The sequence below is a fragment of the Oncorhynchus kisutch genome, linkage group LG16 (assembly GCF_002021735.2).
Source record: "Oncorhynchus kisutch isolate 150728-3 linkage group LG16, Okis_V2, whole genome shotgun sequence".
NCBI classification, from domain to species: domain Eukaryota; kingdom Metazoa; phylum Chordata; class Actinopteri; order Salmoniformes; family Salmonidae; genus Oncorhynchus; species Oncorhynchus kisutch.
In genome coordinates this window covers 20,926,124-20,948,351 of record NC_034189.2, presented here as the reverse complement: position 1 = coordinate 20,948,351, position 22,228 = coordinate 20,926,124, and the positions used below count along the sequence as shown (strand labels likewise).

Sequence of the window (22,228 nt, the reverse complement as noted above, 5' to 3'; positions counted from 1 at the left end):
CGCCTGCTGAAATTTTAGAATAATTAGAAGACACTCAGAATAGCAAGCGTATGTATAGGAGATATGAACAACAATGAAAGCTATTTAACCTACCCTCAATGTCCAACTGGGTACCGTTCCCAAATAGTATCTCCCCACATGAGGCCACAGCACAGTAGTAAGTCCCAGCATCAGAGAGGCTGAGGTTCCTCTTGGGGAGGTTGTAGACACAGCTCAGTGTAGGAGACCCAGCCTCAGGGCTCTTCTCACACCAATCACTCTTGTCTCTAAGGGTGTAAATGATTCCTGGATGGGATTCCCCTGAGCCTTCTCTAAACCAATAGACACTGTATTCTCCTGCACAGGTCTCAGTGTGTATTGTACAGTTCAGAGTCACAGATTCTCCTAGTTGAACTGACTCAGACAAAGGCTGCTGAAGCACAGACATGCTGTTGGACCCTGAATTTGAAGAGAGTGAGTAAGATCATGGTGTGTACATTCCATTTTTTTTGCTAGATTCATTAATTTAGCATTATATGAACACACATTAGGAAGCAATTGAAGTTACCTTTGACAATTAAAAATGTTCCTTCTCCAAATGTGACTTGGCCCACTTCCATAGCACCACAGTAGTATATAGCTGAGTCCCCTGACTCTGTCTTTGAGATGGTCAGGTTAAAGCTGTCAATTCCTCTCTTCACACTCAAACGTTTAGTCTCATTAAAGTCCTTGGTAAAATGAAAACTATTTTTAGAGCGATAATATGATGATGCCATGAGAAGAGGCTTCTGTCCAACAGATTGCTTGAACCAAGAGACTCTGAACATCAAATCAAGTGGACAAAAGCATGTGAGAGATACACTTTGTCCCAGGCGTGTAACTATCACAGGGTCTGGTTGGATTACATCCTTGTTAAGTGCACCACCTGTGAAGCAAACAAATTAAATACATCAGACAAAGGTATAGTACAGAATTATACATTATTATCATTATTCAGACTACATAGTCATTCAAATGGATTCAAAAAGACTATGATGTAAAAAAGTAAAAGGATCCACATTTATATTTCTTGCTTACCAAAATTGCCATAAAACAAAAAGATTGTCCAATATATAATCATAATTTGAATGTCCTTTCTGCACTATACAGTGTGTGGGTCTGACAACTGGGCACCATTTATATGATGACACTCATTGGGTAATCATTATGAAGTAGGCGGAAACTCTGAACTGAGTGATATTATTGGCTGTCTGAAAAGGAATAAAACATGTGATAAAAACTACAATCTAACATGTGTCCTGTGGCATTCCATAGTTAGAGCAGCCCTTCAAATGATGTACAGTCAGAGTTACTTGTCTGTATTTTTTCATCAGTTGGGTCGCTGGCTGAGACTACCGGTACATATGTCCTCTTTGACATACACTCTTTGAAATACATTGTATTTCTCACTTCATGTCTGTAGAAAGCAATTCAAAGCTTTCAGGAGGAAGTGAACTCTGGTGTTTTTGGCACCTTTTAGACAAAATAAAGATTTGGAAAATCTATACATTTTGTTGCACACTTCTACTAAAACAAGTCAACCTCAGCCACTACTGCTGAGGATTTGAGACTTATGAAACCATCCAAGTATCAGCTTTCACACTTGGAGGACAATTATGTTTTGGAAATGAGTTATTTTACATTTATATCAGGCAAAACTAGGCCCATACCAAAGGCATCCTACAGCAAATGATAAATGTATATAATAGCCAGTTCACACTGGAACAGTCAAGATCAAAGTTGAGTTCAGTGGAAGAGTGGAACATAACTTATAATGATGCTGATTGGATGACCCTTACATGTCACATCCAGTCTTGATGAGTCAACCAGAGTAGATGGTTTCTTCCTCTCTCTGTTCTCTCCTCTGTCTCCTGGGCTTGGTACTCTTCATTTCAGTGAACATCAGGGTAGTATAGTTCAGGGCATCATCGTCACTGTGGAGCTATGGAGATGAAACACAGACTCACTCAATTCAGACTCTGGGTCAAATCTAATGCTGTATTATTTATAGTGGGGCAAAAAAGTATTTAGTCAGTCACCAATGGTGCAAGTTCTCCCACTAAAAAAGATGAGAGAGGCCTGTAATTTTCATCATAGGTACACTTCAACTATGACAGACAAAATGAGAAGAATAAAATCCAGAAAATCACATTGTAGGATTTTTAATGAATTTATTTGCAAATTATGGTGGAAAATAAGTATTTGGTCAATAACAAAAGTTTATCTCAATACTTTGTTATATACCCTTTGTTGGCAATGACAGAGGTCAAACGTTTTCTGTAAGTCTTCACAAGGTTTACATACACTGTTGCTGGTATTTTGGCCAATTCCTCCATGCATATCTCCTCTAGAGCAGTGATGTTTTGGGGCTGTTGCTGGGAAACACGGACTTTCAACTCCCTCCAAAGATTTTCTATGGGGTTGAGATCTGGAGACTGGCTAGGCCACTCCAGGACCTTGAAATGCTTCTTACGAAGCCACTCCTTCGTTGCCCAGGCGTTGTGTTTGGGATCATTGTCATGCTGAAAGACCCAGCCACGTTTCATCTTCAATGCCCTTGCTGGTGGAAGGAGGTTTTCACTCAAAATCTCACGATACATGGCCCCATTCATTCTTTCCTTTACACGGATCAGTCGTCCTGGTCCCTTTGCATAAAAACAGCCCCAAAGCATGAAGTTTCCACCCCCGTGCTTCACAGTAGGTATGGTGTTCTTTGGATACAACTCAGCATTCTTTGTCCTCCAAACACGACAAGTTGAGTTTTTCCCCAAAAGTTATATTTTGGTTTCATCTGACCATATGACATTCTCCCAATCTTCTTCTGGATCATCCAAATGCTCTCTAGCAAACTTCAGACAGGCCTGGACATGTACTGGCTTAAGCAGGGGGACACGTCTGGCACTGCAGGATTTGAGTCCCTGGCGGCGTAGTGTGTTACTGATGGTAGACTTTGTTACTTTGGTCCCAGCTCTCTGCAGGTCATTCACTAGGTGGACCCGTGTGGTTCTGGGATTTTTGCTCACTGTTTTTGTGATCATTTTGACCCCACGGGGTGAGACCTTGCGTGGAGCCCCAGATCGAGGGAGATTATCAGTGGTCTTGTATGTCTTCCATTTCCTAATAATTACTCCCACAGTTGATTTCTTCAAACCAAGCTGCTTACCTATAGCAGATTCAGTCTTCCCAGCCTGGTGCTGGTCTACAATTTTGTTTCTGGTGTCCTTTGACAGCTCTTTGGTCTTGGCCATAGTGGAGTTTGGAGTGTGACTGTTTGAGGGTGTGGACAGGTGTCTTTTATACTGATAACAAGTTCAAACAGGTGCCATTAATACAGGTAACGAGTGGAGGACAGAGGAGCCTCTTAAAGAAGAAGTTACAGGTCTATGAGAGCCAGAAATCTTGCTTGTTTGTAGGTGGTCATTAAAAATCCTACAATGTGATTTTCTGGATTTTTTTTCTCATTTTGTCTGTCATAGTTGAAGTGTACCTATGATGAAAATTACAGGCCTCTCTTATCTTTTTAAGTGGGAGAACTTGCACAATTGGTGGCTGACTAAATACTTTTTTGCCCCACTGTATATTAACAAAATGTATCACTTACCTTTGATGTCAAGCTTGGTCCCGTTTCCAACCTGACAAGAAAGTCTACATGTCAGTAAATCTGTTTCCTATTGTGATCTGATTATGTGAATAATTACCTCATGTTCAAGACCTAGTATCCAAAAAAGTGCAAAAAGTTGCAGAAGTTACTGATTTGAGCATTTATTTGTGCATCATGTTCTATCATCTATAAGTGACTCTGTTGAGCTTCAGAATTAATTTGAGATACCTTCAAATGATTTGGACTTTATGTGTGAAAAAGGCTAATATTGGACCCATGACTTGAACGGGATATGTGCCACAAATGCTCAAATATTAGCATTTAGAAACAGTGCCATGTAAACTAAACCAAAGCAAGGATTGCTGTCATATCTTGTCCATAGACTGCTTATAGGGTAAGGAAACCAATATGTAATTTCAGGGGCACAACTTCCACTGGGGACAGTGTCTCCTGGCTGGACTGACTCAGACACAGGCTGCTGTACAACAATTAACATAATTAGCCATATTTTACAACATCACTCTTAATAAAACAGTACCCCACCTTTCAGAATGAGAATTTATTTGAATTCCTTTCCCCTATAGAAAATGGTGGCTGAGTGTTGGCGATATGTCGATGATAAAAATCAATTTCCACTTTGCATTGTGAACTGAGGGTAATCCATAAACACATTGTGAAATATTGCACCACCATCATACTTGTGAATTGGAAATACAAGTTGAGGATTCTTTCCTACAGTTATCTTGTCGCATCAGATAAGATGTTCTGTTCAGATAGAAGCATTGCAGAATCACATTGTCTCCAAGATGAGCGTGCAGAAGAGGACTTGGATGGCTAATGTCCTCCGTGTAAATATCTATAAATAAAATACAGAGAAGATTACTCGAACATTTACTTACTTTAAATACATTAATCCTAAATCCTGGTTGGGTGTGGTGTACAGTGTTTGGTTTCCCTGAGTGTGTGAATCAAACATGGTTAAACATTGATTCAGGAGTAAGAAATATTAGAATCCTTGGATTACAAATAGTATTTTAAGTTGTTAAACTGGAATGATAACCAGGACTAGACACAACCTGAACATCTTTCAACTTCTTCTCTCTGGTCTGGTGTAACAGAACAACTGAGATGAGGGTCAAGAGACAAAGTGAGGTGACAGCATCAGCAGAAATTTGTATCTACATGCAGCACAGGAGGCACAACTTTTAGGTTGGCTCCATTGGTTGTTTGAAAAGGAAGTGAGGTCAAAATAATGCCCCACTTTACATACAGATACCGTATGTATTCATAGATGAATCAATGATGCTATTCTCTCTAAAATGTTTACGCTATCACAAAGGGAGGAGTGGTATGAAGTCAGAGTTACTGGTTTCTATTTTTTCATAATTTTTTGTCAACGATCTACACAAAACACTCATGTCAAATTGGAAGAAAATCAAAGACAAGATAAGTGGTAAGAATTGGGCAAGTGAATAAACATAGGAAACAAAAGAAAGTGTTTATTGAACTGTCACACACACATATAGGCAGGTTACAGAGTTCCATGTTACAACTAATATCATCAAAGGGAAGAGTTCAGACATTTGTAAATCATTATATACATTTTGTTGTACACTTCTACAAAAACAAATGGATCCAGTCAGTCAACCTCAGCCACTATTGGTGAGGATTTGAGACTTCTGAAACGATCCTAGAATCATCTTTCACACTTGCCGGACACTTATGCTCTGCATCTGAGGGATTCTATGTCGTTATTAGGAGAATTTTCCAATGCAGTGACTGTCTCTACAGCTAGACCCGACTATTACATTGTACAGCAAATGAGCAATGTACAAAACAGCCAAGTCACACAGACACAGTCTAGCTCAGAGTGGAGGTCAGTAGGGCTCAACTTAAAATTATGCTGATTGGAGGACTGTCACATCCTGACTTGATGACTCACACCAGAGTAAATGGTTTCTTCCTCTCTCTGTTCTCTCCTCTGTCTCCTGGGCTTCTTGTCAGTGAACTTTAGACCAGCATAGTTCAGGCCATCATCGTCACCGTGGAGCTGTGGGGATGAAACACAGACTCACTCAGTTCAGACTCTGTTTCAAATCTAATGCTGTACTCTTATGCTTATCCAGACACACTTTTGATACAGTGGAACTGATCCAGCTAACCTGTTGGTCTGTGGTGTTGGAATGAGGATTCCCATAGTGGCTTTGCTGAAAAGGGGTTCCCGCTAAAAGACAAATGTCAAAACATTCAACATATTCTAAACCTTTTCTTGTTTACTAATAAAAATACATACTACTGTGAATGTCATATTTTCTGCTTCAAAATGAAGTAGGCCAGAGAGGGATGTGGTAAAAGAAGGGCGAGCCTTCACCATTCTTTTGATCTGTAACTAATATTAATGTTACTATTATTATGAAGACTTTTACTGTACCTGCACAGTGTTCACATCGTGACCTCTTCATTATCACACAGAGGATAATGTTGACAATCACACTCAGGATCACAGCAGTTGTCAGGCCAGATATAAATACGAAGAAAAGAAGATTACTCTTATCACCCAACAGGTCTGAAACTTAAAAAGCAAGGCTTAATTATTTTCTATTCTTTCTTTTTTCTCAATGCATTTGGCATAAACGTTAGCTATTAAAGTTAAATCATTTGAAATCTACTATCAACTAAAGGTGAAAGATTTACATATCGATATTGATGTAGTAGTGCCGTATTTTGGTTATGCACAACTTACCTTCAACATCCAGCTTGGTCCCGTTCCCAAACAGTATCTCCCCACATGAGGCCACAGCACAGTAGTAAGTCCCAGCATCAGAGAGGCTGAGGTTCCTCTTGGGGAGGTTGTAGACACAGCTCTGTGTAGGAGACCCAGCCTCAGGAGGACAAGCCTCTGGACTTTTCTCACACCAATCATTCTTGTCTCTAAGGGTGTAAATGATTCCTGGACGGGATTCTCCTGAGCCTTGTCTAAACCAATAGACACTGTATTCTCCTGCACAGGTCTCAGTGTGTATTGTACAGTTCAGAGTCACAGAGTCTCCTGGCTGAACTGACTCAGACAAAGGCTGCTGAAGCACAGACATGCTGTTGGACCCTGAATCTGAAGAGAGTGAGTAAGATCATGGTGTGTACATTCCATTTTTTTTGCTAGATTCATTAATTTAGCATTATATGAACACACATTAGGAAGCAATTGAAGTTACCTTTGACAATTAAAAATGTTCCTTCTCCAAATGTGACTTGGCCCACTTCCATAGCACCACAGTAGTATATAGCTGAGTCCCCTGACTCTGTCTTTGAGATGGTCAGGTTAAAGCTGTCAATTCCTCTCTTCACACTCAAACGTTTAGTCTCATTAAAGTCCTTGGTAAAATGAAAACTATTTTTAGAGAGATAATATGATGATGCCATGAGAAGAGGCTTCTGTCCAACAGATTGCTTGAACCAAGAGACTCTGAACATCAAATCAAGTGGACAAAAGCATGTGAGAGATACACTTTGTCCCAGGCGTGTAACTATCACAGGGTCTGGTTGGATTACATCCTTGTTAAGTGCACCACCTGTGAAGCAAACAAATTAAATACATCAGACAAAGGTATAGTACAGAATTATACATTATTATCATTATTCAGACTACATAGTCATTCAAATGGATTCAAAAAGACTATGATGTAAAAAAGTAAAAGGATCCACATTTATATTTCTTGCTTACCAAAATTGCCATAAAACAAAAAGATTGTCCAATATATAATCATAATTTGAATGTCCTTTCTGCACTATACAGTGTGTGGGTCTGACAACTGGGCACCATTTATATGATGACACTCATTGGGTAATCATTATGAAGTAGGCGGAAACTCTGAACTGAGTGATATTATTGGCTGTCTGAAAAGGAATAAAACATGTGATAAAAACTACAATCTAACATGTGTCCTGTGGCATACCATAGTTAGAGCAGCCCTTCAAATGATGTACAGTCAGAGTTACTTGTCTGTATTTTTTCATCAGTTGGGTCGCTGGCTGAGACTACCGGTACATATGTCCCCTTTGACATACACTCTTTGAAATACATTGTATTTCTCACTTCATGTCTGTAGAAGGCAATTCAAAGCTTTCAGGAGGAAGTGAACTCTGGTGTTTTTGGCACCTTTTAGACAAAATAAAGATTTGGAAAATCTATACATTTTGTTGCACAATTCTACTAAAACAAGTCAAACTCAGCCATCTACTGCTGAGGATTTGATACTTATGAAACCATCCAAGTATCAGCTTTCACACTTGGAGGACAATTATGTTTTGGAAATGAGTTATTTTACATTTATATTAGGCTAAACTAGGCCCATGCAAAGGCATCCTACAGCAAATGAGAAATGTATATAATAGCCAGTTCACACTGGAACAGTCAAGATCAAAGTTGAGTTCAGAGGAAGAGTGGAACATAACTTAGAATGATGCTGATTGGATGACCCTTACATGTCACATCCTGTCTTGATGAGTCAACCAGAGTAGATGGTTTCTTCCTCTCTCTGTTCTCTCATCTGTCTCCTGGGCTTGGTACTCTTCATTTCAGTGAACATCAGGGCAGCGTAGTTCAGGCCATCCTCATCACTGTGGAACTATGGGGATGAAACACAGATTCACTCAATTCAGACTCTGGGTTAAATGTAATGCTGTAATATTTAGCTTTAATACTCTTATCCAGTCTCACTCTTGATACAGCAATTCTGCTAACCTGTTGGTCTGATGTGTTGGCATAAGGATTCCCATACTGGCTTTGCTGAGAAGCATTCCAATCTAAAAGACAAAATACAAAAGATTTAAAACCTCTTTGTTTACTAATTTAAAGCCGTACTACCGTGTCTTATTTTCTGAGTATGGCTGAGTATGGCCCAAATAAATACCTTCAACTTCGTTTGTCTTGATTATTGTTAAATGTTGTATTTATCTTATCACAAGGTAGTCATTGTCAAATGAGTTTTGCAGAGAAACAATGCACCTTATTCATTACAGTTACAGTGAATAAAGTTAACAAGTAAGGCTGTGTCATTCATCCAGTTCTACTGTCTGTTCCCAGAGTACACCGTCTCTTCCTACATGTTGCTTCTCTGTCTTATAGACCTGTTCTTCTTGTTGCTCAGTTTCAGAATACATCATGGAAACTGTCTGCATCTTGGGCCTGTGAAGAACAATTATAAAATTATTTTATTGTAACCCCTTTCACACTTATTTTTATGATAATACAACATCAGGAATTCTGCTTACCCCTGGATCTGAATAAGAGACTGCTGGACCTCTTGTCTGAGAGACGGGTCCTGAAATGAAACATAGATAAAAAAAAGATACAACTCCATCTTCCATAACAGATACATCTGGTGATATCAAAGAAGAGCAACTTCTATGAAGGTGTCAGCGATTGGGTGCAGAGATGTAGCGGAGTCAGGCACAGGACACAGGTTTGAGCAACACAACTGAGTTTACTCACAAAAGTCAAGCAAGATTCCAAATAGGAAAATACATACAAACTAGCACCTACAACAACCACTAAGACACCAACAATCATGGACAGAACAGAAATGTATGCCAGAGGGTTAAATAAGGAACATGATATGGGAATTGAAACCAGGTGTGATTAATACAGACAAAACAAAATGAAACTGAGACATGGATCGGTGGTACCCGAACAAGGAGAGGGACCGACTTCGGCGGAAGTCGTGACAGAAGGACTTTATCTGCTACATACATCATTCATTTATTTGGTATGGACTATACTTACCTCTACACTGCAGACACTTTCTCTTGCTCATCTTGTACATGATGCTACCAAGGACAATGATCAGGACAAATAAGAGACCCAATGCTGAGCTCAGACAGTACACCAAGAGAAGAGGGTCTGTCCTGGAAAATTATTAGACGTTTTCTAATGTGATGCAAATAACTACAACTGTGTACAGTTTGACACAGTAGATTAAACAATGGATATAAACAGAAATGTAAGACATTTCACCTACCCTTGATGTCCAGCTTGGTCCCGTTCTCAAACACTATCTCCCCACATGAGGCCACAGCACAGTAGTAACTCGGTTCCTCTTGGGGAGGTTGTAGACACAGCTCTGTGTAGGAGATCCAGCCTCAGGGCTCTTCTCACACTGATCACTCCTGTCTCCATGGGTGTAAATGATTCCTGGATGGGATTCTCCTGAGCCATGTCTGAACCAATTAACACTCTGTTCTCCTGAACAGGTCTCAGTGTGTATTGTACAGTTCAGAGTCACAGAGTCTCCTGGCTGGACTGACTCAGACATAAAGTGCTGAACAACAGTTGTGATTCAAAACGTAAAGTGCAAAAATGCTGAAGATTAATTTCAAGTTATTTTCTCTCTAAATTCAGATTTTGTACCTGCATGAATAAGAATGGATCCTTCCCCAAAATCCACCTTGTTGGAATAAGAACACCCACAGTAATATGTTGCTGAATCTGAGAGCTGCATGTCTGAGATCCTTAGGTGTTTATTCCTTTGCCACTTTGCACTGAGAAGTGAAGGTTGCCTTTAGAATCATTGTTGAATGTAGCATTAACGTCATACTTGAGGATTGTCACCCAAGGTTTTCTTGAACCACAAGTGCAGTGCTAAGTTGCCTTCATGGAAGCAGTGCAACATCACTGTGTCTCTTATGTTGGCTGACACAAGGTGCATGGCTGAGGATTGTACCGCAGCTAGAATACACACAAAGACAAATATGAATTGCATCAATAAAGTTCCTGGATGTAACCCCTATAAGCACTTAAAAATACAAGTTGTACCTACCCATCTCCCTGAGAAGTGGAAATATCAGGCAGAGTGTGATGATCCATCTAGACACCGTTGCCCTAGAGCACACAAAAAACTAAACATACCTTGGCCTAAACATCAGCGCCACAGGTAACTTCCACAAAGCTGTGAACGAACTGAGACACAAGGCAAGAAGGGCCTTCTATGCCATCAATAGGAGCATAACATTTGACATACCATTTAGGATCTGGCTAAAAACACTTGAATCAGTTATATAACCCATTTCCCTTTATGGTTGTGAGGTCTGGGGTCTGCTCACCAACCAAGAATAAACAAAATGGGACAAAATTCAAATTGAGACTCTGCACACAGAATTCTGCAAAAATATCCTCTGTGTACAATGTAAAACACCAAATAATGCATACAGAGCAGAATTAGGCCGATACCCGCTAACTATCAAAATCCAGACCAGAGAAGTTGAATTCTACAACCACCAAAAGGGAAGGAATTCCCAAACCTTCCATAACAAAGCCATCCCCTAGAGAGAAGAGCCCTCTAAGCAAGCTGGTCCTGGTTCCTAACACAAACAGACCCCACAGAGCCCCAGGACAGCAACACAATTAGACCAAAACAAATCATGAGAAAACACCTTGACTGACCCAAAATGAAGTAAATCTTTGACTATGTACAGAATCGGTGAGCATAGCCCGGCTATTGAGAAATTAAGGCAGACCTGGCCCTCAAGAGAAGACAGCCTATGTTCACACTGCCCACAAAATGAGGTGGACACTGAGCTGCACTTCCTATCCTCCTGCCAAATGTATGACCATATTAGAGAAACATATTTCCCTCAGATTACACACACCCACAATGATTTTGAAAACAAATCCAATTTTGATAAACTCCCATATATTTTGGGTGAAATACCACAGTGTGCCATCACAGCAGCAATATTTGTGACCTGTTGCCGCAAAAAAAGGGATGTTTTTATTGTTTATTTCACTTTTGTTTATTATCTATTTCACTTGCTTTGGCACTTACGTTGGCATTGACATTGAATTGATCATCTATTAGGTTGTCACCCTCTTTACTAACTGTGTCTTGAGTGGAAGCAGTCTACCCATGTAAACAACATTTCAACAGTGGGCATTTTGGTGATTAGTTTAACTGTACGCATCATTTTTGTTGATGCCTTATCCAGCCCACCATGGTCTTCACAGGTTAACTGAGAACCACTTACTGTATATAATCAATGCTAAAAGTGGACCAATTCTAGTCTTTTGCAACACATGGCTGGATGAAAGCTGTCTAATACTCTTATCTGGATAGTCTGAACAATTAAAATATCATCAAAAAAAAACATTTTTCTTTTTTGGCAATCATCGTTTTCTGTACAGCACTTTGTGATATCGGCTGATGTAAAAAGGGCTTTATAAATACATTTGATTAAGTGATTTAACACCTGATTTACCATCACAGGTTGTTGTTGTTTTTAAATAGTAATTTGCACTTTTGTACTTTTTAAGCATACATTTCATGTACCTGTATGCTCTTGGTATCAATATCAGTTGTGTGCCTTAGATATCTTTGGTTCCATCACACGCAGCAGTTGCAGTACTACTGATAACCTATAGGAGGACTGTTATTCATAGAACATGACTTGATACTGTACGTTCAGGATGAATAGGGGTGGAGCATCATGAGTGTATAAGGGGGAAACACTTACAGGATGAATAGGGGTGGAGCATCATGAGTGTATAAGGGGGAAACACATACAGGATGAATAGGGGTGGAGCATTATGAGTGTATAAGGGGGAAACACTTACAGGATGAATAGGGGTGGAGCATCATGAGTGTATAAGGGGGTAACACCTACAGGATGAATAGGGGTGGAGCATTATGAGTGTATAAGGGGGTAACACCTACAGGATGAATAGGGGTGGAGCATCATGAGTGTATAAGGGGGTAACACCTACAGGATGAATAGGGGTGGAGCATCATGAGTGTATAAGGGGGCAACACCTACAGGATGAATAGGGGTGGAGCATCATGAGTGTATAAGGGGGTAACACCTACAGGATGAATAGGGGTGGAGCATTATGAGTGTATAAGGGGGTAACACCTACAGGATTAATAGGGGTGGAGCATCATGAGTGTATAAGGGGGTAACACCTACAGGATGAATAGGGGTGGAGCATTATGAGTGTATAAGGGGGTAACACCTACAGGATGAATAGGGGTGGAGCATCATGAGTGTATAAGGGGGTAACACCTACAGGATGAATAGGGGTGGAGCATCATGAGTGTATAAGGGGGTAACACCTACAGGATGAATAGGGGTGGAGCATCATGAGTGTATAAGGGGGTAACACCTACAGGATGAATAGGGGTGGAGCATCATGAGTGTATAAGAGGGTAACACCTACAGGATGAATAGGGGTGGAGCATCATGAGTGTATAAGGGGGTAACACCTACAGGATGAATAGGGGTGGAGCATCATGAGTGTATAAGGGGGTAACACCTACAGGATGAATAGGGGTGGAGCATCATGAGTGTATAAGGGGGTAACACCTACAGGATGAATAGGGGTGGAGCATCATGAGTGTATAAGGGGGTAACACCTACAGCATGAATAGGGGTGGAGCATCATGAGTGTATAAGGGGGTAACACCTACAGGATGAATAGGGGTGGAGCATCATGAGTGTATAAGGGGGTAACACCTACAGGATGAATAGGGGTGGAGCATCATGAGTGTATAAGGGGGTAAAACCTACAGGATGAATAGGGGTGGAGCATCATGAGTGTATAAGGGGGCAACACCTACAGGATGAATAGGGGTGGAGCATCATGAGTGTATAAGGGGGTAACACCTACAGGATGAATAGGGGTGGAGCATCATGAGTGTATAAGGGGGTAACACCTACAGGATGAATAGGGGTGGAGCATCATGAGTGTATAAGGGGGTAACACCTACAGGATGAATAGGGGTGGAGCATCATGAGTGTATAAGGGGGTAACACCTACAGGATGAATAGGGGTGGAGCATCATGAGTGTATAAGGGGGTAACACCTACAGGATGAATAGGGGTGGAGCATCATGAGTGTATAAGGGGGCAACACCTACAGGATGAATAGGGGTGGAGCATCATGAGTGTATAAGGGGGTAACACCTACAGGATCAATAGGGGTGGAGCATCATGAGTGTATAATGGGGTAACACCTACAGGATGAATAGGGGTGGAGCATCATGAGTGTATAAGGGGGTAACACCTACAGGATGAATAGGGGTGGAGCATCATGAGTGTATAAGGGGGTAACACCTACAGGATGAAGCAAGTCTATTTTATGTCAGTCTTACTTTCACTATTTCACAGTAACATTAAGTGTAACACCTTAGAGTTTAGTAGGGGTCAGAGGTTACCTGGGTGGGTAGGGCTCTTGGCTGTAGCCTGGATACACCTTCTACTCTACACTCTGTAAACTAATGATTACAGTTCAAGATTTGATAAAACCTATGATCTTGTAAGTGATAAGATACTGTGTTAGTCTACATGTCATGCAGTATGTCAGTGGGTCTGTGTTTCTAATAGTGATGGGCATGAACAACAACTGAAGAGAGTAACTGACTGACACCACATAGACATCCTGCTGAAAACCACAGGATGTGTAGAAGCTCAGAAGGCCTGTCCAAAGTGTAGAGATTGCCTCGTCTTGAGCTCTCAGCAGACCAAAGTGTTCAGGTACCTGTGAACAGCTCACTGAGTGCATGATGTGTGGGTGGGTTCAACATGGTAACAGTAGGTTGTCTCTGCAGAAGCCCTCTGGGCAAACATTCATACAGACATACTGTATGTACAGAACACTTCTACAATGGGCTTATTGGTGATTGGTCGGACTGGACGTGTGCGTCATTTTTGTAAATGCCTTATTCAGCCCACCATGGTTTGCATATCTGAAAATCACTCATATAATCAATGTTTAAAGTGGACCAATGCTTACTTTACATAATATTTTGTGCAGGTTTGGTGAGTCACACGTATTGGTGTCTTGATGATGATGTCATTTTTTTTGTAAACATGGTGTCGTTTGAAAGCACTGTCTGGACAAAGATGTCCAATCCTGAGGTATCACTGTGGAATGAGAAATATAAATGTCCATCAGTAAAATGGGTTTAAAATAATAGCATGCAGTATGTCAGTGGACTGTGTTTCTAATTGTCATGGTCATGATCAACAATGCAAGCATGAGAGAAAACTCACAGACACCACATAGACATTCTGCTGAAACCACATAGTGAGTGAAAGGCCAACTAGGCCTATCGAAAGCAAAGAGCTCACAGCAGACCAAAGTGTGCAGGTACCTGTGAACAGCTCACTGAGTGCATGATGCATGGGTGACTTTTAGCATAGTAACAGTAGGTTGTCTCTGCAGCAGCCCTCTGCACAAACAAACATTTTTTTAAATATTTTTTTTATAGGCAAGTCAGTTAAGAACAAATTCATATTTTCAATGATGGCCTAGGAACAGTGGGTTAACTGCCTGTCAGCTTGGGGATTTGAACTTACAACCTTTCGGTTACTAGTCCAATGCTCTAACCACTAGGCTACACTGCCGTACATACAGACATACTTTATGTACAGAAACTAAGAGATGGAAGAAGTCTCTTTTAATCTGTATCTGTTGATTAAATAGATATTTATTAATGCAAAAAGAAGGCACATTCAGTACACAGGGATTTCGGTTCAATCAATTAACATATACAGCATAAGCAAGGATGATGATCGTCAATTGAATTAAAAGTCGCAGGCTAATATTTTTAAATGCAATACGAGCAACAAAGCAATCTCAATTAATCATAATTTGTAATGCATAGCGATGATACAATATCTCCAACTTTATTCCAAAACCCATCTCTAGTCTATTGACACTGGTCTTAGCTTTATCTATTTACTGTTGATGTAGATGATGATGAAGATGGTATGACAGAAGAAGAGAATTCCAGTTCCTATGATGGAGAGAAGGACCAGGATTCTCATCTGTGGATCAACATCACCATCTGAAACCATAAAATTGCTCTTTCCATAACATAGACTGACCAGGTGAAAGCGATGATTCCTTATTGATGTCACTTGTTAAATCCCCTTTAATCAGAGTAGATGAAGGGAAGGGGACAGGTTAAAGAAGGATTCTTACGCCTTGAAACAATTGAGACATGGAATGTGTGATTCAGAGGGTGAATGGGCAAGACAAAAGACTTCAGAGCCTTTGAACAGGGTATGGTAGTAGGTGCCAGGCACACCGGTTTGTGTCAACAACTGCAATGCTTCTGGGTTTTTCATGCTCAACAGTTTCCTGTGTGTATCAAGAATGGTCCACCACACAAAGGACATCCAGCCAATATGAGGAACGTGCCACAAGAGCATTCATGAGGTTGTTCACTGATGTTGGGCGATTACGCCAGCCTCACAGTCGGCGTTCCAATGAATCCCAAAGGTGACTGATGGGGTTGAGTTCAGTGGTCTGTGCAGGTCAGTCAAGTTCTTCCACACCGATCTCGACTAACCATTTCTGTATGGACCTCGCTTTGTGCACATGGGCCTTGTCATGCTACAACAGGAAAGGGCCTTCCCCAAACTGTTTCCAGGTTGGAAGGACAGAATCATCTAAAATATCATTGTTTGCTGTAGCATTAAGATTTCCCTTCACTGGAACTAAGGGGCCCCAGACCATTATTCCTCCTCCACCAAACTTTACAGTTGGCACTATGCATTGGGGCAGGTAGCGTTCTCCTGGCATCCGCCAAAACAAGATTCGTCCGTCGGACTGCCAGATAGTGAAAAGTAATTAATAACTCCAGAGAACGTGTTTCCACTGCTCCAGATTTCAATGGCGGCGAGCTTTACACCACCCCAGCGCTTGGGTGCGACTGCTCGGCCATGGAAACCCGTTTCATGAAGCTCCCAGTTATTGTGCTGACTTTGCTTCCAGAGGCAGTTTGGAGCTCGGTAGTGAGTGTTGCAACCGAGAACAGATCATTTTAACGCACTTTGCGCTTCAACACTTGGTGGTCAAGTTTTCTGAGCTTGTGTGGCCTACCACTTTGTGGCTGAGCCTTTGTTGCTCCTAGACATTTCCACTACACAATAACAGCACTTACAATTGACTCGGACAGCTCTAGGAGGGCATACATTTGACGGACTGATTTGTTGTAAAGGTGGCATACTATGAGTGCCACATTGAAAGTCACTGAGCTCTTCACTAAGGCCATTCCACTGCCAATGTTTGTCTATGGAAATTGAATTCCTGTGTGCTCGATTTTATACACCTGTCAGCAATGGGTGTTGCTGAAATAGCCGAATCCACAAATTTGAAGGGGTGTCTACATACTTCGGAAAAATATAGTGTATTTTTTAATTTTTTATATTTAACCTTTATTTAACGAGGCAAGTAGGTTAAAAACAAATACTGATTTACAATGATGGCCTACTCTGGCCAAATCCTTACGACACAAGGCCAATTGTGCGCCGCCCTACGGGACTCCCAATCACGGCCGGTTGTGATGCAGTGACGCCTCTTGCACTGAGGTGCAAAGCCTTAGAACGCTGCTCCGCTCGGGAGCCCTTGTATGTACAAGTGTGAACATGAGCGGGGTAAACACCTACACAATGAACCAATTACATTTCATGTCAGTCCTCCATTGCTTGTATATAATTCAAAGAAACATTCACTAAGTGTAACATTTGAGAGTGCCTATTCTGATTGGACAACCCCAGCCAAACAGCTAGTGACACACTTTATTTAGTCTTTTTAACTCTGTGGTTAGTGTGGTTCTAAAAGGAAGCAATCTACCAGAAGGAGGATCCTCCTCTATTGGTCTCATTCTGACAGGGGAACCTGCAGTAGTTTGTGTGCTTCATAAGACATGTCTATTTGAGAATTTACTGAAAGTTCTTCCATGACATCATCACAAAATGGCCTCTCAGCCCTGGACCACAAGTTAGAATAGATGGTGCTGTACCACACATGAGATGCTTAACTAAGAGGGTTCAAATATGGTTCATCAGCAGTTATTTGTGGTTTGTAACAGATTTCAGATAACTAAATATATATTAGTCAGTTTAATAAATAACTGTTTTGCTGACTGTAAACTGTCAGGGGCAACATGAACAACTAGTAAAGATAGTGAGAACAACAGTGACAACACATAGACATCCTGCTGAAAACCACATAGAGACACAGAGAGCAGGTAGGAGGGTCCTGTGGGTACAAAGTCAGCAGGCCCACCTGACCAAAGCATAGACACAGCCTCATCTTGGGCTTACAGAAGACTGCAGAGTACCTGGGAACTTGTCAACGTGAGGGGGTGGGTTTCAGTGACATGCTATCAACACAACTAAATGAGAACAACACATTACAGAGGAGAGATAACTTGAATAAATAGGTTTTCTCCGATACTTATTCAACTACTCCCTAGAAATCAATTTAAATAAACTACACGTAAACACACGCATCATTGTCTTCATCATATAGAGATCACTCTACTACCAGTTTTATTTTTAATGATTGTGTGGCTCCTGGTAACTTAGATACACTTTATAATAACTTAGTTGATGTTAGTAGTAATGATCCAGTGATGATGACTACCTGGACTGTTTGATACAAGACTGATTCTGAAATTGATTTATAACATGCTACAGATGTGCAATATGTATGTAATACATTTATATATTACCTTGTTACAGATTCTTAAAAGCCACACACTGTCTTTGTTGGGCCTTTGCTGACAGACATTATGAGTACACACATCAACTATCACAGGAAAGTGAACAATTGGATCATTTTCACAACTTCTAAAAGTTGCTGTGACTCTACTGGGGAAGCATTCACAGGGACTTCCATATACACTGCTGCTCCCTATTGAAATATAAATGAATTGCAGTACTGCAAGGTGTACTTATAAGTTCACATTTGTCAATAGTTTCTGAAAACTTCTAAATCCCAATGTGAACATTGTCATATTTGAAATCAGTCTCTCAATGATATACTGTTCAAATTATATTCAGCTAAGATTTATTTTTAGTTCATGCTTTTCTCATGAAGAGAGTGGCATGGTTGTTTATGGTTGTAACATCCGTTGTTGGAATGAGACCAAGGCGCAGCATGGTAAGCGTACATCTTTCTTTATTTTGATGAACACCAAAAAAACAACAAAAGATAAATGAACATAACGTTCTGCAGGCTACACAGTAACTGAGCAAAAACAAGATCCCACAAACTAAGGTGGGGAAAAGGCTGCCCAAGAATGATCCCCAATCAGAGACAACGATAGACAGCTGCCTCTGATTGGGAACCATACCCGGCCAACAAAGAAATAGACAAACTAGAATGCCCACCCAAACCACACCTAACCAAGTAGAGAAATAGAGAATGCCCACCAAACCTAACCTAACCAAATAGAGAAATAAAAAAGCTCTCTAAAGTCAGGGTGTGACAGTACCCCCCCCCCACCAAAGGTGCAGACTCCCGGCCGCAAAACCTAACTCTATAGGGGAGGGTCCGGGTGGGCATCTATCCTCGGTGGCGGCTCCGGTTCGGGACATAGCCCCCGCTCCGCACACTGATCCCTCCGCTTCCGTGGAACCGGGCCATGGATCGTCGCTGGAGGCTCTGGACTGGGAACCCCCACTGGAGGCTCTGGACTGCAGACCGTCACTGGAGACTCTGGAATGTAGACAGGAAGTTCAGGAAGTTCCATAGTTCCATAGTTCAGGAAGTTCCATACTGTTGACGGTCTCAGGAGGTTCTGGACTGTGGACCGTCTCAGGAGGTTCCGGACTGTGGACCGTCTCAGGAGGTTCTGGACTGTGGACCGTCTCAGGAGGTTCTGGACTGTGGACCGTCTCAGGAGGTTCCGGGCCATGGATCATCACTGCAGGCTTCGTGCCATGGATCATCACTGGAGGCTTCGGGCCATGGATCATCACTGGAGGCTTCGGGCCATGGATCATCACTGGAGGCTTCGTGCGTGGAGCAGGCACAGGACGTACTGGACCGTGGAGGCGCACTGGAGGTCTGGAGCGTAGAGCTGGCACAACCCGTCCTGGCTGAATGCTCACTTTAGCCAGGCAAGTGCGGGGCGCTGGCACAGGACGCACTGGGCTGTGAAGGCACACTGGCGACACAGTGCGTAGAGCCGGCGCAGGATATCCTGGACTGAGGAGGCGTACTGGAGACTAGGAGAGCTGAGCTGGCTGGATGCCTACCTTAGCCCGACAAGTGCGGAAAGCAGGCAAAGAATGCACCGGGCTAAGGGCGCCCACTGGAGGCACGGTTCGCAAACCGGAAAACATGGTATCTGAACCGTGACCAACTCCTCATTGTAATTACGGTTGTTTCTTGTTCCCACCTTTGCTCCGCTCGCCACCCCGTGTGCTCCACCCCGTGTGCCCCCCACCAAAACATTTTTTTGAGGCTGCCTCTCGGGCTTCCGTTGTTTCCTTGATTCCTGGTTTGGTCACTTACCTCTGCACAGCAGAGAACATTGTTTTCTTGGTCAACTTTTACAAAACACAAGCAAGGACAATGATGAGGATGACACAAATGTCATGATGTACGACTTTACGACAGGTCATAAATACCTGGTAGAAACTGTCATGCAGTATTTTGACGCCCCATGCGAGGAATCTAAAATAGAATGAGGTCTTCATGATTGAATTAGGTATATATATTAATTATGCAAACAGATTGCTGTACAAACAGACTGCGTTAGATACAAATAGAGCCATGTGGTGTGTTGCTCATATAAGTTGTACCAGTGTCATGTATCAGATGATGTCAGATTGTCTTATGAGTTGTAAAGTAGTGATTACATGTCTAGTACTTGGATAATGATCCATCTACTTATTGAAATTTGACAAATTGACGAGTTGAGCCAAACGTGCTATTTCTGTCTCTTGTGTTTCAGGACCGGGTAGACTCGGTCTACCCGAGTCTACCCGGTCAGCAAAGGAACAGCAGCCATTTTGTTTTTCCTGTGTCACTTGGAAATTTTCCGCCCTTTGTACTTCCGTACTTCAGCTTTCTGCAATCATTGACCCCCTGTGGGTAAAGAATCGCCAGTAAATGTATTTTCTAAATAATTATTTAGGTGACACCCAAACGTGGATGACTAACACGTGGTTACTTATGATATCCAGCCAGTCTCAACTGATTGGATATCGATGTCTCATTCATTTTAACTAAGAGGTCAAATTGCCAGATTTACCTTTTTCCAATGGACATTTTAAACAATATTTAAAGTGATTGGTTTCTAGAAATGAGACAATTTTAACTTTTCCACATTAACCTTGATACAGCAACACTCTCAAGTTAAATAAAATGCAATTCCCAAATAGCCTATAAAGGTTTGATTCATCATTAACACTGATTAATCAGTCAAATTTGCTTCCAATACTGAAGGAAGTCACGACTCCAGCGGGAATCCCATGTGGCTTCTGCCTAAGGGACGTGTACCTTGTGATGAATGTACCCGAACATTTAAACTACTGTTTACACTTATGATAATCCAGACAATCTCAATTGAATGGATATTATCGGTCTCATTGAATTTGAACTAAAGTTAAAATTGCCTTGCAAATCTTTTCAGGTGGATCTTTTAGATAATACCCAAAGTGATTGGTTTCTACAAATGAGACAATTAAACATTTTCCACATAAATCTTGATACAACTATGCTCTCAGGTAAATTAAAGTTTAATTCCCAAATAGGGAAACCAATGACAAAAGCAGAAAAGGGAAACAATTCTGGTAGCTATGGACCTGCGTTTGAAAACTGAACAATTTAATGTAATTGTAAAAACCTATGACAAAGAACGAGCGTCTTCTACAGGAACAAAATTGTCTTCTACAGGAACAACTTGATTTAGCCAAAACTAAATACGTAGATGTCCACGTCAAACTAGAAACAGGAGTGAGCAACTTGTTTTGTTGAACGTTACTCAAAGTAACAATGTTCTACTCAAAATGATGCAGACCAAAGACAGTTAATGAACACAATGGCTAAGTTGGATGACAGGTCAGCAAAACTTTGAAGTCGTTAACCAAATAAATGATGAAAGAACTCAGGTGATGAAGATGGAAATAGGGATTTCTAAGCAAGGTTTACATCACTGAATCTCTTGCTCTGTACTCAAGACCTCTATCTGCAAACAATGACAGATACGTTTGAGACCCGAAAGGAGCAAGTGCAACACGTGTTCAAAATCAGTACTCTAAGCGCTCAAATGGACTCTGCAATGCAGCAGAATACCACTCTTAGGTCAAATCTGGTGGAATTCCAGAACAGTCACGCATTACAGCGTGACTACAAAACCAAGCAACCGGAGCCCAGTACTCAAAGGAGTGAAGATGATAGAAGTTTTCAGACTTTGCCTCCCTCATGTGTCCCTCATTCTTCTCCTCTGAGTAATATGGCGCCTCTTTGCCAACAAAGCCAAATCTTGGCTTCTCCTCTTGGCCTTTCAGCCCCAATTTCCTCACAGGATGAAGCCATTCCTCTCCTCCCACTTGGCGTGGAACACCTTGACAAACATGTCAAGAATTTCCCCACCTTTGACCCCATTCCATGTCAGCCAAACAATACTGAGACGTCCCTAGCTGACAGAGGATGCATTGGATGCCAAACGAACACTACGGGATCTGACAGGCTTTACCTGTTAAAGTGAACATTGAATAGACACGTGATGAAGTTCATTCGTTTACAACAGCAACACATGCTAAATGACTACGCTAAACTTGCCACAGCTTTGAAATTAGAATTTAGTTGTTCTG

The 22,228-nt window shown here is 41.4% G+C and overlaps 2 protein-coding genes and 1 pseudogene across 2 annotated transcripts; all 3 read right to left on the bottom strand.

The window, feature by feature from the left end:
• Positions 1 to 34: 34 nt before the first annotated feature.
• Positions 35 to 1,130, bottom strand: LOC116352947 (uncharacterized). Its single transcript, XM_031793096.1, has 3 exons — positions 1,057 to 1,130; positions 548 to 904; positions 35 to 438 (listed from the first exon to the last, which is right to left on the bottom strand). Exons 1-3 carry the CDS (start codon positions 1,097 to 1,099, stop codon positions 35 to 37), a joined length of 804 nt encoding a protein of 267 aa, XP_031648956.1. The 5' UTR covers positions 1,100 to 1,130.
• A 3,968-nt stretch (positions 1,131 to 5,098) lies between these two features.
• Positions 5,099 to 7,415, bottom strand: LOC109906467 (uncharacterized). Its single transcript, XM_020504171.2, has 6 exons — positions 7,341 to 7,415; positions 6,832 to 7,188; positions 6,363 to 6,728; positions 6,051 to 6,191; positions 5,782 to 5,843; positions 5,099 to 5,669 (listed from the first exon to the last, which is right to left on the bottom strand). Exons 1-6 carry the CDS (start codon positions 7,381 to 7,383, stop codon positions 5,538 to 5,540), a joined length of 1,101 nt encoding a protein of 366 aa, XP_020359760.1. The 5' UTR covers positions 7,384 to 7,415; the 3' UTR covers positions 5,099 to 5,537.
• A 1,270-nt stretch (positions 7,416 to 8,685) lies between these two features.
• Positions 8,686 to 21,990, bottom strand: LOC109906241 (uncharacterized; annotated as a pseudogene).
• Between the last annotated feature and the right edge of the window lie 238 nt (positions 21,991 to 22,228).

Bases quoted from the DNA above. Each gene is read 5' to 3' on its own strand.
- LOC116352947 (XM_031793096.1), bottom strand. From the start codon at position 1,099: ATGATTATATATTGGACAATCTTTTTGTTTTATGGCAATTTTG. The intron at 905-1,056 runs GTAAGCAAGAAA...TTTGCTTCACAG, and splicing joins TTTGTTTTATGGCAATTTTG to GTGGTGCACTTAACAAGGAT. The intron at 439-547 runs GTAACTTCAATT...CTTCAAATTCAG, and splicing joins AACATTTTTAATTGTCAAAG to GGTCCAACAGCATGTCTGTG.
- LOC109906467 (XM_020504171.2), bottom strand. From the start codon at position 7,383: ATGATTATATATTGGACAATCTTTTTGTTTTATGGCAATTTTG. The intron at 7,189-7,340 runs GTAAGCAAGAAA...TTTGCTTCACAG, and splicing joins TTTGTTTTATGGCAATTTTG to GTGGTGCACTTAACAAGGAT. The intron at 6,729-6,831 runs GTAACTTCAATT...CACTCTCTTCAG, and splicing joins AACATTTTTAATTGTCAAAG to ATTCAGGGTCCAACAGCATG.